The sequence below is a fragment of the Vespula pensylvanica genome, chromosome 2 (genome assembly GCF_014466175.1).
Source record: "Vespula pensylvanica isolate Volc-1 chromosome 2, ASM1446617v1, whole genome shotgun sequence".
Taxonomy (NCBI): Eukaryota; Metazoa; Arthropoda; class Insecta; order Hymenoptera; family Vespidae; genus Vespula; species Vespula pensylvanica.
The window spans coordinates 9,313,147-9,331,278 of record NC_057686.1 but is presented as its reverse complement, the minus strand read 5'-3'; the positions used below and the strand labels follow the sequence as shown (position 1 = coordinate 9,331,278).

Here is an 18,132-nt window from a genome sequence, read left to right as displayed (position 1 = left end):
ATGTAAATGTGAGAGGGCACGTACGACGCTCTCTTACGGTCGTGGTAGAAAACGGCAGTATCAATATGGAACGCAGTTCGTGAGAGGATACTGTCGCATTAGTTTGCTTCGAACTCTCTCTCCTGACATAAGGTGTGCCATGATCGTAAAAAATAATTTTACGTAATATAAACGATAGAACGAAGGTGACTTCGACATAAGCGTTGGTGCGATGGAGATTTCCATAAGCACAACTAATAATACAGCGACGAACGTCCCAAAACAAGGTAACATCGTTTTCTTTTATGCGTCTCCCACGACGCGTTATTCGTTTGCTTGAATACCCCACATATTTAATTGTATTTCAGTATTCGTAAGCATCATGCGTTGACTCAATAATGTAAATGCTTCCCCGTGGAAGATCAATAGTTTTTCTTTTGTTTCTTTATTCATTTTATTCTTTTATCTTATTTCGATTAGAAGAATTGTGCATTCATTGTAGATCGTCATTTTGAAAATCTTTATAACATAAAATCGTGTAGATTTCAAAAATGAAAATTCGTTATAACGTATTTATCATTTGTTATTATTTGTATCGTCTTTTATCTTTTTTGAATTCAAGATTATTCTTATATCGTTTTAGTGCTATTAATAAGAAATATACATATTTTACAGATTTATTTCTTGAATAAAAATATTTTAACATTATATTTATTGCAAAAAAAATTATTTTAAATGAAATAATATTTACAAAGAAATTATACAAAGAAAAATATAAAGAAGAAATGAGTACAAAGAATTATTGATTTATCAGTATTACATTATATATTATTTATAAATATTTTCAAATATTTGTTTTGTAATATATGTAGATATATGGATTGCTTCATATTGTTTATTAACACTTACATTGTAACGAATATATAGATATAAAGAAAGCTACGATTAACAAAAAACAAGAAAATATAATGGACAAAGATACAAAATCTTTAACAGATTTATTTCCATGGATTTCTGAATTTAAAAAAATGTGTAAAATCATATACAAGGATTGTAATATGTCTTCTTTAACAGAGCTTATGGAGTACTATATGAGGTAATATACATGAATTACACTTTTTTTATGAGAAAAGTTTATATTTTAATCTTAATTTTATAACTAATTACCAGTATTAATTATCAGAGAACTGGTTTTTAAAATAGTAGCACCACGTGCTTTTGATATGTGTTTACACGTGCGTGCGCACGTGTTCATGCGCGCACGTGCTTGGAATAGGATATATATAATATAAGTAATACATTACACACGTGCTTATGTTTACATAGTTCCCAATTACAACTTTATAGCTTTTAATGATAATTATAACGAGTAAAGTCCATATATTCAAGTAAAATTAGTATAATTACGTAAGAATATTGATTAAAATTCTTTATTTAGTTCAAGGAAGATTAGATAAAAAAGTAAATGCTATCTTCTTATTACAGAAATATAAGCATCAGTGTAAATGAATGTTATACAAGACCTTTATGGGCAGCACGGTTAAAGGAATCTATTAGTGATACCTTAGTTTTATTCTTATACATTTACCGTATGCTTTCAGAGGTAAAAAAATAAACATAACTAACAGTTTTAAAATTTATATTTAATTAAATATCTTATTAAACAAAATATATCTTACAGAATCATGATAAATGTATTTATCTTAATTATATGTCAGACTTACTGGCAATATATATAGATATGGAATTAAAAGCATCAAGAAAAACTAAGGAAGATCAGGGTAAAATTTGTGGTAGACTTATTTCTTGCCTATATGTTTATCTTGGTATGTATTTAAGGTTTATTTTATTTACAATTAATTTATCATGTTATACATGATTGGATACTTTTTGTAGAACATTCCACAGAACACTTGTTAGATACTCTTATAAAGGTACAATTTATGTGTCGCAGTTACCATGCCATTTTAAATCCAGTATTAACGTAAGAATCTTTTACGGATTTTACTATTATATAAATTAATATTCCTATCTTAATGAAAGTTGTGTTACAGGAAAGTTATTAAAAATATTCCCTTACATCCAGAATCAAACATTATGTATGTGCGTTACTTACTTGTATATCGCCTATGGAGGAAAATAAATAGTAGCGTGCCAATAAAAAATGAAATTACTGCAGCTGCAGTTACTTCTCTTGGGCCACCACCTACTTTTCCACAATTATTGGATGGCGTATTACCAAAAGTGCCAAAGTTTCAATCAAACGCTGCAAAATTTCTTTTACAATACAAATTTGACACAAGAAAATCTTGCAAAATATTTGTACAATTTTCTAAAGAAAGTAATAAAAGAATATATAAAGAGTACAGTAAGGATATAAAAGCCACTATGAGTTCATCCAATATATGTGATATAGAAAAGGTAATCAACTTTATAATATTCTTTAACATTACTTTCTCAGATTTACTTATATAATAGGATATATATTCGTCTATAAAAATATAATTGTGTGTAATACAAAAGTAAATTGTAAGAAGCAACTATTTCATACATATGTACAATATACAAAAATACTATATTTTATATATAATAATTTTATATTTTTATGAAGTATAATATAGTTTATTGTGTTTGTATATACGTTTTTTTAAATGTTAAATAGTACATATTAATAATGGTTGCTTTTTTTCTTATTAGGACGTCGACCTAGCACCTAAAAATATAGATAATTTTCATAATAATGTCAATTCTAATTTATCTGATAACAGTAGTGGTAGTAACTTTATTTCTTTGCATAATTCTTGTAAATCTGTAACTACAACAGATGAAACATGTTTTAAAAGTTTAGGTAAAATTTCGGATAATATTTCTACCAATCGTGTTGCTCCAAAAGTATTTACGAAAATTAAACCTTGTTCTCAAAGAAATTTGAAAAAATCGAATAAAATTATAGTTATTGACCTAACAAATGACGTACAGATTGAAAAATGCATAATAAATAAGAGAAAATCTAAGAAACCTGCATGGTTGGAAGAAGCCAAGAAACAAATAAGTTTAAAAAATATGAAAACTTCAATGAAGATGAAAAGAAAAATACAGAAAAAAGTGGATACTACCAATTCAACAAAGCATGCAACAGAAAGTAATTGCCAATTACAAGATATAACATTAAGGACTTCCAAAGTAACTTCCAAAGATGATGCACTAGATTCTTCTATGTGTGATGTTAAGAACAGTGGTAACACGGATATAAAGAATTCTAATCTTATTCTTTCAGCACTTACAGAATCATTAAATAGCGAAAAATTAGCGTCATCGATAATAAAAAATTGTAATGATGTTAATATTGATACAACAACTAATCCATCTTCTGATAACAATGAATATGCATCAAATACAACTGTTGAAACTATAGATGCTCCTACAAATACTCGGGAATGTTATAATGATAGTAATGTTTCGGAATTAAAGAAAAGTAGCACTATAAACGATAGACTTAAACAGGCTGTGATTAAAGAACTGATAGAAAAAGACATTTCTATAGAGAATGAAATATGTGAAAGAAGCGATGTTAACAAGAAAATCTGTGATTTAAAACCACAACCTTCAATTATAGAAAGTATCACAATAGATTCTCAGTGTAACTCCAAAGACGAGGTAGATAGCCTAAATCTTAGTAAGATCGTAGTGGAAAGTAGCACATCGGAGGACATAATTGCCTATTCAGAAGTTAAGCAAGACGAACATTGTGTCCAGGAAACATTGAATAATAAAGACATAGAATCTGATTGTGTAAAAGAAAAAGATCTGTCTACAAATTCTTATTTGGAAAAGACCAATGAAAGCCAAAGTATAAGCATAATTGAATTAGAGAATAATAGTAGGGGTGAAAAGCTAGAATATGAGAGATGTACAATTTTAAAATCGTCTATGAATAATACATTCAAATATGAAAATAAAGAAGGTTTTCTTATTAATAATGAAATCTTAGAACAACAGCAGATATTTCTTGAATCTCAAAAGAATTCTGAAATTTCTTGTCCTGGATATTTAAGTAATACAATAAGTTTCAGCGTAATGAATGGAGATGATTCAGATGTACAAGCTGAAGTTGAAATTGATAATTCTATTGAAGATGGTGATGATATGAGCACCATTAAGACATTTGATTTTGAAGATAAAATCTATAATTCAGAAGAAAATTTAATTGATATTGCAAAGAATATAGCAATACATGATATTGAAATTAAACATACATGCAAAGGAGACATTGTAAATAATCAATATGCAAATCAATCTATAGAGTATGATAAACAAATATACAATGAGAATGATAGCAACCAAAAAATTGTTATAGAGAATATAGATGAGAGTAAGTCACATAATTATCCTGTATTACCGACTATTTTCCAGAAAGATGTACAACTATTAAAAAATTCTCATGATGGTAATGCAAGTAAGAATATAAATGAGGACTTCTCTGAAATTGAAGAAATAAATAACGATCCTAAAACCTCTGACAAGGGATATATTATACATAGTACTGAGTTAAGTGCTGAAGAAAATATTGATGGTCTTTCCTTATTAGCTAGTGTATCACAACATGTACCACATTTAAAAGCTGAATCCGAGACACGATGTGATCAAATCAAAGTTAAAGATTATGCCGTTTTAAAAAATACTTCATCTAACCAAGTCATTGATGATGAAACAGATACTAATGATTCGTCCAATACTATATCACAACTTTGTGAAAATCCCACAACCGAATTAATTAATCGGATTGTCGGTGTTTATCCAGAAGATGAATTGGAAAAAGTGGAACTTTGTGTTAAATTAACATCTACGAGCAATGAAAATACAACAAATGCAGAAAATACATCTTCCGTGAACGTTTCTCACATTTTTCAAGGTTCTATGAATTATGAAACATCAGATACATTGTCAAACATTGTGGTTCCACTTGAAAATAATGTACAATCTACCAAAGAAAATACAAATGTTATACTGAACGGAGAAACAGTTGTGTTGCTGCAAAAATCGCCAAATAGTAATTTGTATATCATCAATAAAGCTGTAGAAAATGCAAGAAATCATAATGACAATGAAACAAGTAATATCATGGAAAAGAATAGGCCAACAACACCTTCAGAAGATGATACATCATTTGAGATTATTAACACTCTTGATCATACTTTTATACAAGAAAAACATTCTATTGAAGCAAAAAAAGATATTAAAATAGAACCTAAAGAAGATAATGCAATATTAAATCTTGCAGAAGAAAAATTATATACAAAAAAGGCTTCACTCGGAGCAAATGTACTATCTACTCTTCAAGCAACTTTGCAAGATATTGATGCTGCAAGCCTAACTACAACTAATGAAGGGAATGATAAACATAAATCTTCATCAAAATCTATCTCTACTTGTAGACAAAATATTAAGCAAGAATTTACTACACTTCCTAATCGCATTACAACTAATTATGCTGTACAGGGATGTGCAGGAATGCATTCACATTCTCGTGAAACAATTGAATCGCAACATTCATTACATATTCCTGCATCTCATCCTACTGCATTACCATCATCAATTTGTAGTAATTGTTCAGCCACTACAGATTTATGTGTGCCATATCATAAGCACTGTACATCTGTCTCTTGTAGTTTGCAAATAAATACTACTACATCTTTGCACTCTCATGTAAATACGAACAATTCTCGTGGGAGATCGCATTGTTCGTGTTTAAATTGTACATATGATATAGTTACACATTGTCGACAATGTATACATCCTGGTACAGATTCTCACGTATCATGCATTGAAAGTAACTCATATTTTTTGCCCACGCATTCATCAGTACAAGCATCCACCGTCCAGGAACATGACAGGACGAAAAATGAAACTGTTATAGGAAAATTGTATGATGATAAAATTTTATATAAAGTAGAACAAGATCGTTTACAAAATAATACATTAGAAAAAATTGACATGAAGTGTGATGCAACAAGATTGAGTAAAACTAACTTCAATAGTAAGTTACCTCTTAAGAAAAGATTAAAAGCACATGCTATGATGTCAATGGCATGTAAAGAAATACCAATAAAAACAGAAAAATTAGATAATTATCCTGGTATACCTATGATGTCTATAGCAGCTTTAGAAGCACTTGACACTACAGAAAAACATCAGGAGCAAATTGTAAAACCAGCTTTTGAATTGTCTCCTACCAAAAAAGATGATTTACATAATAATTATCATTTTACTGCAAATTTAGTACGACGAGATTATTGTAAGGACATTCATGATACCACGGCACATGAATCAAATGCTACAGCATGCCAAGAATCTTGCCATCAAAGAACATTTAAAACACCTGCACAACGTAAAGAAATCGCTGCATCCGAAATGACAACAATAAAACGATTTGCATCAGAAACTATAGCGACAGATGTACCTTATAAAAAAGCAAAAAAAATTCGATCACCCACCAGAAGAACCAGAAGTTCGAAAAGAAATGTCCCTAAAGTAAATTATTCTTATTCTGACAATGATCCAGAATGGAATTCATCGGGTGTATTGAAACGTAAACGTAGGAAAAACAGTCGATGATCAATACTGTTTAATTACGAAACTCATTATAAATGCCACAAAAATACAAAATAAAAAGATGAAAATATGATATAAGTGACAAGATTATGAATGTATGTAATTCATAAATATAATATATATGTACGTGTCCACATGTGTATAAATATAAGTTTTCATCGTTGGAAGATACTATAAGTGATATCTGCAAATAAATAGAAGATCGACTATGAAGAACATCATGGAAAATCCACAAAGCATCATCGTGGAAGATTTTTAGGAATCTTTGTCATAAGATATCATAATATTTAATTAATCGCTGTAGTAATGTATGTGTAGAGAATTTTAAGACTGTTATTTAGAATCTATGTTTGTATCACTAATTAATCAAAGTAATAGATGTATTCAAATAATACAAAGCTGTATTCAAATAATTTATTTTAAGTTTAAATTTCATTCCATTCATGTTTTTTTAAATTTAGTAAAAAGAATGTAGTTTTCAATTATGTTATATCATTTTGTCACTGCTGTGATTAACTTATAAAAAGTTTCAAAATAAATATCTATATAATTATGTATATATAACATATGTACAAATAAACATGCCAAATTCGTTTACTTTACATATGCATCGTACTAATAAAATTACAAGGTAAGATACTTTCTTTAATATAGAATAATGTAAAAATCAAAAAAAAAAAAAAAAAAACAACTACACCTTTTTATTTAATTTAGCTCCTATTCATATGGAGAAAGCATCTATTCTTTTTTTGTAAATATCATCTAATCCAGTTATAAATGCATAACCTGCAAGACTTTATTATCGCATCATTATAATGATATCGTTTTTTCTCATATAAATTTTATTTTATTATTAAAAATAAATATTAATTGTTAAAATATATTTTATAGATTATAGTAAAAGAAGAAAGTAGATTGGGATATATATGGAAATTAAGTTAATGATTGTTATGATCAGCAGTGTTATCCTCAAGTCATGGTACCAAAACTGATTCATGAATAAACAAGTCATTGAGAGAAAGTTTACAAAGGTAATAATGTGAAAGATATGTACAAAGTAAAATACAAATATATAATAATAAATGTGACTGATTTAAGAATTTTCTTTTCAGATCTATTATTTGATAAAACATCAACAATATCAACTTTTATAAATGTGTGATGTCAACGTAATCGCCAAATGAACCAAAAGTAACAATATAATAAAAAGTGGAGATATTTTCTGTGCTCCCAAATTTTAATCTGTCCATTCGTTTCATATATATACATATATATGTACAAATATATATATATAGAAATTCCACATAAATGTTAGAGTAAAGCAATTATGAATTATTATACACAGGTATCGAAGTATAGCATAACTAGTCAATTCATTTATTTTACTGTATTTAACAAATATCAGCTTTAATTTAAATAATAGAATGCTTTTTAGCCGTAAATATATGACATTATTATATATTTGTTCTGCTTTATCAGTATATGCAAGAAACATATACATTCTGTTAAACCATTTAATACATTGATTGCTTGTTTCCTCAATAAGGCTACAATGATCATTGGTGATTGGCACTAAATGTACTAAATTTAAAAAATTTACAAATTAAATAAAAAAAATTTTGAACAATGCAAATAACTATGTAACAGCATAAACTAAAAAAATGCTATTCTGCAAAAATGACTGATTATTATTAATTTTCATTAATGCTATTGACAGAATAATGAAACTATAAAAAAAATTTTATTTTTTTATTAATAATATATGTATGTGTAAATTATTACTTCAAATATTAGTGATCAGTTCATTTTTGTTGATTTAGAAATTAATAAATATGATATTTTACAACAATTAGATTTTGCATTGAACTGTATTAAAACAGCATAAATGAAAATAAGGTTGACCATTGCAATCATAAAAAATGTTGTTACTTCTTTGCATAGTTTTTTATAGTATTTATATAGAAAATGTAGCATTACTAACAAATTATCAAAAGTAATCTAATATACTGTGAGCTATAGCAATCAATAAAATAAACACATTATTGATAAAATTATAAGCTTATTTAACCATACTATGCAACAATTTATCATTACATGCTTATAATAATAAAAATTCTCCTATGTCCTCTATGTTAAAATTTGCTATATTCGCATGGCAATCAATGTGTTAATATGTATATATAAATATTTGTTTAATCATAGTCACTCGTTTACACAAGATAAAAAAAGAAATTTGTAAAAATGAAACATGAATATAAACTTGCAATAGTTATTAAATTCAAAAGGAAAAATCTAGTTCACGGCTTAACAATGCATAAATAATATTATAAATTATATTGAAATATTTCAACTTAGTTTTTCGTTATAACTTTACATTTTTTGTGAGAAGATTTATGTTAATATGAAAAATTATTATAGTATAACATCATATAACTCTCAAACATCACTAAATGAACAGTTCACAATTAGAAATGATAAATATACCAATATGCACACATTTGCAAAATTTATTTAACTTTAACATAATTATGAACTACAATATTATTTATTAATTTTTTAGATTATTAATATTGGTTAACTAAATTTATAAATTTCTCAAATATAATACTTCGGTGCCATATCCCAATTTCTGATCTCAAACCTGTGATTTTCTTTATATAATACTGTGTTATACAAACATGCTATATCATATGACATAGTTTAACAATTTCTGTCTATATTACCAAATAACTCACTTGTTATGAAAATAATGTATTGTATTCACATATCATAATCTTTTTTTTTCTTTTGCTAATTATCATTTTTTTTTATGAAAAAAATCTGAAAATTTCTGTTTTACATAAAAAAAAGATATAATTTCGTAATTTTTGCGCGTGTGTGTGTTTCATTATTTAATATTATGATGCCTGAACAAATAAGTCTGATAGTTTTAATTATGTCAATATTAAATTAAAACATTTCATATCTGTGTAATGTATCAATTTGTTTATTAATTTAGATCTTACATAGAGAAAACTTCTAGGAATTCTTACAAATATGGATTTATTAAAGAAAAATTGATTAATTTCTCTTTTACATTTTAAAGTAGTTTATTACTTTATTATAAGTTGATATTATATTACTTTATTTGGCAATTGTAAAATAAAGACATCACATTATAATTATTATTGTTTTGAGAAATACAAACTCAATCATGAATAAAATATGAAATATGCGAATTTAACTATACGATAGCGAAAATAATACTTTTCTTATATTTGAGATATATTAAATTTATATGTATATATGCGTGTTTCTTCTAATAATGATAAAGAGAAAGTACCATCTTTATTTCTTGTAAAATAACTATTATAGACTGAGTGTTTAGTGCGCCTCAATATAGAAGAATATGACTATTATTATAATATTATGATTTGGTTCAAATAAAGTTTACTTAAAAGATAAAAAGTTTGCTTGTTAGTAAATAAATGAACAGATACAACATGATCAAATTTGTCTATAAATGTATAAAAACTTCATTTCTTATGAGAAATGGCAATTTTTTATTTAGTCGAACTAAATATTAACGTATCTATAATAATTTCTTTTCTTATAGTTTTTCCATTATTTTTTCTTGATTCATTCTCTGTTCTATATTATAAAATAAAAACAGATACAATTTAATATTTATGATGCTTAAAAAACTCACAATGTGTAAATAATTTGTTTCATAGTTGGTTTCCCTTGCATGTTATAAATTTACAATAGTTGAAAGATAATATCGCAAATAACAAAATATGTTTCTTTCGGTTGTTTAATGGATGTACTTATATTATTGTTATGTACGAATATATGTACATATTTATATATCTATTTGTTTTATTTATTGATATCTAAATATAATTTAAATTATTTATTTAAAAATAACTGCTTGATTTGCTAAACTTGAATTGAATACATAATTTATAATCACTAAATTTTATGTTATACAAAAGATATCTTAAAAAATACTAATAATTAACGTATTACAATCGACTATATATATAATCATAGAAATATAATTTTAAACAAAAAGGAAGATAAAAAAAATATGGAAGTCGAACATTTTTTTAAGATTTCTGTAAATCTTCTAACGATAATAAATAATAAAAAATAAATATGAGATATAAAAACATCAGTTTACATTTGAAATCAAGCAAAATAATCATAAATAATATCGAACTTATCATAAATTATGAGGTTAAATATTTTATTGTAATTTGATCATATATCTAAAATAAAAATAAAAAATTACAAGAGGATTTTAAACATATTTAAATACTATACTTTTACGAAAATTAGGTTCTTATTAGTTAACTGTAAAATTAAAATATTTTGTATGAGAAAGTACAAAATTTTGTACTGATAAAGAAAATATAACAATTATACGTAAGTAATCATTAATGATTTTTAAAACGTGTTTACATAAAAAAAAATAATTAAATTGATTTAATAGTAAACCATTACATTTCAATATTAAAATCAATGATAACTTTTCTATTTTTTCCTTATATTACTAATGAAATTTAATATATATGGAATATGTTATATAATAGTTATGTGCCATTGAGTTTAAATAAAAATATATCATTTTCCTGTATTGCACCCTGTTAAGACTTAATGTTAATGTATAATAAAAATAATCAAAACAAAGATAATAGTTACAGATTCTAGCTAAGCTGAAATTAATTATTATTACATTCACTGTTATCATTAATTTCTTTCTGTCAAAATCTTCAATTACGATGTAAGATTTTATTTCTTATATGATATTATATTATCATCTATGTACGAACATTTAAAGAACATTTAATTATATCTGTTTTTCGAACAAGGTAATTACTTTTGATAAATATTAAGGAGAACATTGTGACCTTATTATTTTCATATACCTTTACTTACATTACTACACTTTATCATTAATGTATATATAAACTAACAATTTTCACAAATAAGTATTCTAAGAAAATATATACTAATAATAAGATTAATATGCTGCTAATTTAAAATAAAGTCACGTACGTTTTCTTATATTTGTTTAATTAAAATTTAATAAAAGTATACTCTATATTTTTATTATATCATTAAAATATAAATGTAGTTCTTAATAATATCATTTTAGATTCGGCTATCTATTATGAATTATATATTATAAACATTAAATTATTGATTATTTTTTTGTTTCATATATATAGTAAAAAGTATAGTTATTATAGATAAAAAATTAACTCATAATGAGATAATCAATAATAAATAATTGTTTTTTGTAAAATATTTGATTATACAATGATTATGGTTAAAAATCATGAAGCATAGAAAACAAATATTGTTAAGTATTCCTCATATCATATATATTACTTGCAGGAAACTTTTCCTTTTTAATATTAAAATAATATGCAAAATATTTTTATGTATATATCGGGATTTAATAATTTCTACTTTTTTCTAATAACTTTAAAATAATATAAGTAACATATTCTCAAATCACTAACAAATGGCTTAATAATGGAATCAAATAATTATAAAATTGAAAAAGATGAACGATAGTATATAGGCTACCTAAATATCTCATTTATTTGTAACAATACGAAAAATATTTTGTATGTAATTTAAATGGTTTAAGAAGACAAACTAGATGGAATAAAATTCTTTTTTATAAATGTTACTTTTTAATGGCTTTTTCAAGATCACTCATGTTTTTTACAAATATACGAAAATTTTCTTTGGTTGTATGTTATAAACAATATTACTGTATATTCATCTATGTGTAATATGACCTTGAAATAACCTTGACTCTAAAATTTTTAAATTAGTATAGAGCTTACTTTCAGTGTGATATTAGTTTTCAACGATATAAATAATACTCACAAAATTAATTAGTAATTACTAATTTTGAATTTCATATTCAAATACCTTATTTATTTGTGACATGTCCATGAAGTTATTTATTTGTGGCATATCCACGAAGTTATTTAATTTGCTAAATTGTCAATATAATATATTCATATTATATTCAGGATTTTTAGATCTTATCCATCATATTTTCAATGCAAATTTTTTGCTTCTTCGGTAGTAATAGAAGCTTGTACATGATAGGCTGCATGATATGCTTTAACTGCAATTGGTGGTATCATATGCATATTTTGACCATTGATTCCATCATACTGAAAAATTAGTAAACAAAAATGAACATAGTTTTCCTATTTTGTAAAAGTATTGACATTGTTTTTAAATGTTGAAAGTAGTGCCTCTTCTATGATATAGTTTATGTTGTCAGAAGATGAAAAATATTTAAGTAATAAAAGATGTTTTTTCAAATACAAATACAACGTAATTAAAAGTATCGAGATAAATAAATTTTTGTTAAATCTTTGTTCATCAATCGTTGTTAAATTTCTATTGCAAGACTATTAACTACATTACATACTATGCTTTACATATAATAATTTATAAAATTAATAACAGCTTAAGAAGAAAGAGAAAAATATATGTAATGCTCATAAGATTGAATTCAGAAATTTTTTGTTTACATCTTAATTACTTGTCTTACTTTGATTTAAAATTTGTAGTAACCATAGATCTTCAATGCAGACATCTTCAATTGATGATATCATATAATTATAAACTTTATATTTACATATTACATTTACATACATTTATGTATGCATATATATATATATATATATATATATATTCCGTATATTTAACGCGATTGATATTATTTTGTAGAGAACTATATTTAAATTAAATTTCCGTAAAAGATTTATAGTGAAATCTGCATTATGTATTTTAACTAGCAATAATATAAATCAAAATTTATATATATATATATTAAATAAAAATATATGTATATACATATAGATCATTGTAGAGTACAACACATAATTTATCATAATATAAAAGTAATATTTGGTTTAAAATACTAATAAATTTTAATGTCAAATTACCTTTCATTCCAGAAAGTAAATCTTTTGCTTGAGCTTGTGTATTCGTTGAATATGTAACTCTACTTGCATCTAAAAGAGGTAAAAATTCGGATGTAACTTTTCTTCTTTTGATTGATGTTTCTTCATTGAATGATGTTATATCAAGTTTTCTAACATTGGGCCTTACAGAGATCTTTGTTGAAATTTCTTTCATACATTTGTCTTGTATAAGAGGTATTTTGGAAATTTGAGTATCAGACTTCGTAATATTTCCTTTTAAAGGTTTTAAGCAAGATTTTTCTGTTGGTATTAAAATATTGCCTTCTGATTCTACTTTATATAAAAGATTGGCATCTTCTGATACACCTTCTGATACACCTTCTGATACACCTTCTGTTATCATAATTACAGATTGATCAGTCTCTATATCATTTTTAAAAATAATATTCGGTTGTCGGAAATTCAACGTTATATTTTTTTTTTGTGGTAAAGTATCATCTAAATCCGTTAATTCTACTTGCTTCCAAAAATTACTTGTATTTTCCATTATCTCTTTGTCTGTATATAATTGGTTGCAATCAGAAGATATCTTTATGTTTTGCTGTATTCGTTCATAAGGTTCAACTGATTGTAATCCAGTTACAATTTGTTGTATATTTATATTATCATTTTCTGTAGATGTAGATTGTGAGTCCAAAGGAATTGGATTATTTGGTACTAAATCATACTGACTGAAAGGTAATGATGAATTAAATGTTTCTATCAATTGTTCTGTTGGTAATAATTCAAAGTCTAATTGCAATGAAGACGTTGGTATATTATTATATGGTGGTACAAAAAGATCTTCAGTTTGAATCGGTAAATGATTTGAAGGTACATCCTTGGAAATACATGCTTCATCCATTAAAGTTTGATTAGTTGTATTTGTTTGTGAACTATTTTCTTTTAAAATATCTGCTTCTTGGAAGTCATAAACTTGTTCCATTCTCATATCATTGGATTCGCAATCAGAGCTTTTAAAATCAAGATTTGAAACACATTCTCTAGATTCAGAAATTTTTATATCTGATTGGATAAGTAATGGCGATGAACATGAAGAAGATATATTTTTAAACATCGATATAGAACCATTATCATCTAATGAAAATAAATCAAAATCTTCTTCTGCCTTTGCATTTAAACCAAATGCAACTATATCTACACATCTACCAATCGAATTTTGATTAACAGATTGTTCACATTTTTTTCTTAATGCAGATGAATCTGTAATATTTATCAAGGGTTCTTGATTGTAAAATTCAATATTTTTTTCGTTATTATCACTTAACGTTTTATCTTCTACACATTTTTTAATCAGGCAAGGATTTATTATTCGTTCATTAAAATTTAACGTATTACAGAAACTATCATGACCAATTAAAGATGGTAGAGAGCTTTGCAAGTCTTCTAATCTATTTTGTTTATTTACTGTATCTGCATATTCTTTAGTGTCAATATTTTTCGCATCATCTATAAAAAAAAGTTTTTGGTTTTTCTGATACTTCTTTGTCATAATTCTAAGCCATCCCAAATTTTTTTTACATTTATTCTTTTTCTTTTTATTCAGGGAAATACATTCCTCATTATCTTTAGAAAAATCAATGACTATTATTTCCCCTGGTTTTACATTTGGCACAAATTTGAATTTCTTATTTTTTCCTATTTTTTTTTTAATATGACTTTTTATAGAATTATCATTTTTTTCAGAAATATCTTTCATTAATTTACTTTCATCTAAAGTTATCTTCTGATTTATATTAGATATACAACCCAAGGAATCTATTTCTTTATTCTTGATGGTATTTATACTTGTCTATGAATTTAAATAGAACATTTACTGAAATACAATATTTAATAATAAATATACATGTAAAAAATTGAAGTTACCTCTGGATTTGTAGAATTATGTATTCTTTCAGTTTTTATTGTAGAAAGCGATTCATTATATTCCGTCATCTCAATTTTTTCTTCAAGTATTAGGAAATCATTACATGCTTGTTTTAGATCAAATAAGTTTGGTTGCATTAACCATAAAGTTTCATTTTTACAATTCAAAGGAAGTTTAGGTACCAGTTTCAATAATTCTGCTTGCATCTTTGGCATATGTGATCCCAATATAGCCACAGCTAATTCATCAACTTGTTTTGTTTCTTCTGAATTTTCTTTTATTTTTCTCCAAAGCTTTAAAGCGAATAAATACCTGATATATTTTATCCCAGTCATAGATTCTCCATTTGTTTTTAAATTTGTAAAACTTTTACTGTAAAATGAAATAATAGTTAATTGAATAATATCAGTAGAATTTTAAATAACTTTTTTTCAAACACAAATGTAAATAAAAATTATTACATACGAGAATATAAGATCACAAATCTTTGCGTATCTTTTGGTAATCAGTTTAATCCTAAGTAATACTTTAAATATATGCTCGTTTGATTTATCTGAAATTCATATGTAAATATAATTTTATATATATAAATATTATTGAAAAATATAGTATAATTAAATATTTAGTTCTAAGTTCTTATTTACTTTTTCAATGTTTAATATATATAAACTTACTTAAATATATCCATAATGCACTGAAAAGTTTTGCAGCTATCTTAGAAGGATCCTTAGAGCGTTTAGAAGTTCTCAATTCTATATCTACATATATTGCCAATAATACTGATATTTTGTTTAAATAACAGTTATAATTGCTTACGTGCTATATAAAAAGTAAATTGTATATGTGTATACTATTCTTAAAGTTACTAAAAAAAAAAAAGAAAATAAAACATCTTACAATAAATACTATACCTCATTAATATCGTGTCAATAAAAGTGAAAAAATATTAAGGTATTACTCATATGCTTTTTCAATTTAATGACTTCAAATGTCATGATATAATTTATTTCCATAAATTTTAAAATATTACTAAAAAAGAACAATTTCATTATATTTACTCTTAATTAATATATTAATTATTATAACAACCTTACTTGACATAAATGGACAGCAATTGTTCTAGAAGATGGAAACTTCTATTCCCTATAGATGATTGCATTACTTTATCAAATGTAATAAGCCATGAAAAAACTTTTTCAAATGATTTAGTACTATGCAATTTATTATTCTGTACTTCTTTATTCTTATGATTTCCTAATTCTTTATCAGAGTTGTCATGTATCAATATAATATCTGTCTCTTCTTTTTCATGTAGCAATGCTTTTTCATCAAGTACATTATCTAAATGGAAGATATTAAAGTTATACTTTGGAAATATATTATTGATTCAAATATAAGAGAAACAAATTGTATACCACCATTTTGCATTGATTTAGAAACAGCTAAAGAACTGGTAATATTCGTATCTTGAATAAGCTGTGCCATTTTCTGAAAATTAAAAAAAAGAGTTTCTAAAATAATTTGGAAAAAAGAATTATGACAAAATAATTTTTCTTTTTTACGACAAAATAAACAAAACACTACAATATAAAACATTTATTATATACATGCGAATTATACCTCATATACCTGAGACACTGCCATTAAAATTAAATTTACGTCTTTCAGAATATAATCAATAACTTTCCGCCATTCCAAAAGTCTTTACGTCATCTTTAAAGAGGAACGTATCAAACATGATATTTCTGATGCATTAAAAATTTCTTATCGAAATAATAGAAAAAAATGTTTATACATAAAAGTTATATTTTATAGAAAGCCTTTCTTTGATCAAACATATATAGAAGAATAAAAATTAAATATTCTATATACATAGTAATGAAGAAAGAAAAACAAGTAAATTTTTAACAATATGGTAATAGCAATTGTGTGGTGATAGAAACAATAATAATAGCATGCTTGTTAAATTCTACCATCCTTCCATTGTTTTTTATTCGCATTTATGATATTTTATTAAATAATTTATTTCATTCACGTTTCTGTATTATAATTGATTTATCAGAATAACGGGTATCCGTATTTTAGATTTTGTAAATATATGTTGTTCTACGAAACGTGATGCATCACATAGTTAAATAGGATAATAATTTCAACAAAATTTTAATAATAATAAATACTTACATTTGCGGTTATCAAAACTGCTCACCGAAGCTTTCGCTCGAACAACTTTCGCTCGAAGCGGATATGACTGTTGAAGCGACAGGTGTGGACAAAATATGAATTACAAGCGCAAACAGGAAGCATTGTCCCCACCATGCGCTATCGTATTAGTGTATAAACTTATTAATTTATATCTGTTATTGGTAGTTTAATAAGCTATAGATATATATTTTTCAGTTTTTCATATTTATTTTTCTTTGATCTTCTTTTATCATTATAAATCACCATCATTATATATATTCTAGGATTACATGATGTATTTAATATAGATACATCTTTTTTTTATTTTTGTTATTATTATATTGTATATTATTATTATAGTAATAGTAATACTAATAATAATAATACAAAATGGATTACTTCTATAAGGAAAATCATTAAAAAATAGCGTTGGTTATAGGAGCTATCTTGTAAATAGTGTAGAAACGAATGTCTTGATTTCTATAAAAA

The 18,132-nt window shown here is 25.0% G+C and overlaps 2 protein-coding genes across 4 annotated transcripts; one reads left to right on the top strand and one right to left on the bottom strand.

The window, feature by feature from the left end:
* The first annotated feature begins 72 nt into the window (after positions 1 to 72).
* Positions 73 to 7,622, top strand: LOC122626855. Its single transcript, XM_043807298.1, has 8 exons — positions 73 to 266; positions 907 to 1,075; positions 1,465 to 1,582; positions 1,661 to 1,805; positions 1,876 to 1,963; positions 2,034 to 2,400; positions 2,677 to 7,222; positions 7,483 to 7,622. The coding sequence occupies exons 1-7, from the start codon at positions 212 to 214 to the stop codon at positions 6,592 to 6,594; spliced, it is 4,860 nt and encodes a 1,619-aa protein (XP_043663233.1). The 5' UTR covers positions 73 to 211; the 3' UTR covers positions 6,595 to 7,222; positions 7,483 to 7,622.
* A 4,936-nt stretch (positions 7,623 to 12,558) lies between these two features.
* Positions 12,559 to 17,698, bottom strand: LOC122626856. 3 transcript variants are annotated; one of them, XM_043807300.1, is made up of 10 exons: positions 17,644 to 17,698; positions 16,878 to 16,950; positions 16,557 to 16,803; positions 16,374 to 16,491; positions 16,137 to 16,281; positions 15,928 to 16,015; positions 15,462 to 15,834; positions 13,557 to 15,387; positions 13,160 to 13,204; positions 12,559 to 12,773 (listed from the first exon to the last, which is right to left on the bottom strand). In XM_043807300.1, exons 7-10 carry the CDS (start codon positions 15,795 to 15,797, stop codon positions 12,769 to 12,771), a joined length of 2,217 nt encoding a protein of 738 aa, XP_043663235.1. In that variant the 5' UTR covers positions 15,798 to 15,834; positions 15,928 to 16,015; positions 16,137 to 16,281; positions 16,374 to 16,491; positions 16,557 to 16,803; positions 16,878 to 16,950; positions 17,644 to 17,698; the 3' UTR covers positions 12,559 to 12,768. The 3 variants fall into 3 exon arrangements, with proteins under 3 accessions (XP_043663235.1, XP_043663237.1, XP_043663234.1); XM_043807302.1 differs by lacking the exon at positions 13,160 to 13,204 and having other exon boundaries at positions 17,644 to 17,697; XM_043807299.1 differs by lacking the exons at positions 12,559 to 12,773; positions 13,160 to 13,204 and having other exon boundaries at positions 13,349 to 15,387; positions 17,644 to 17,697.
* Positions 17,699 to 18,132: the final 434 nt, after the last annotated feature.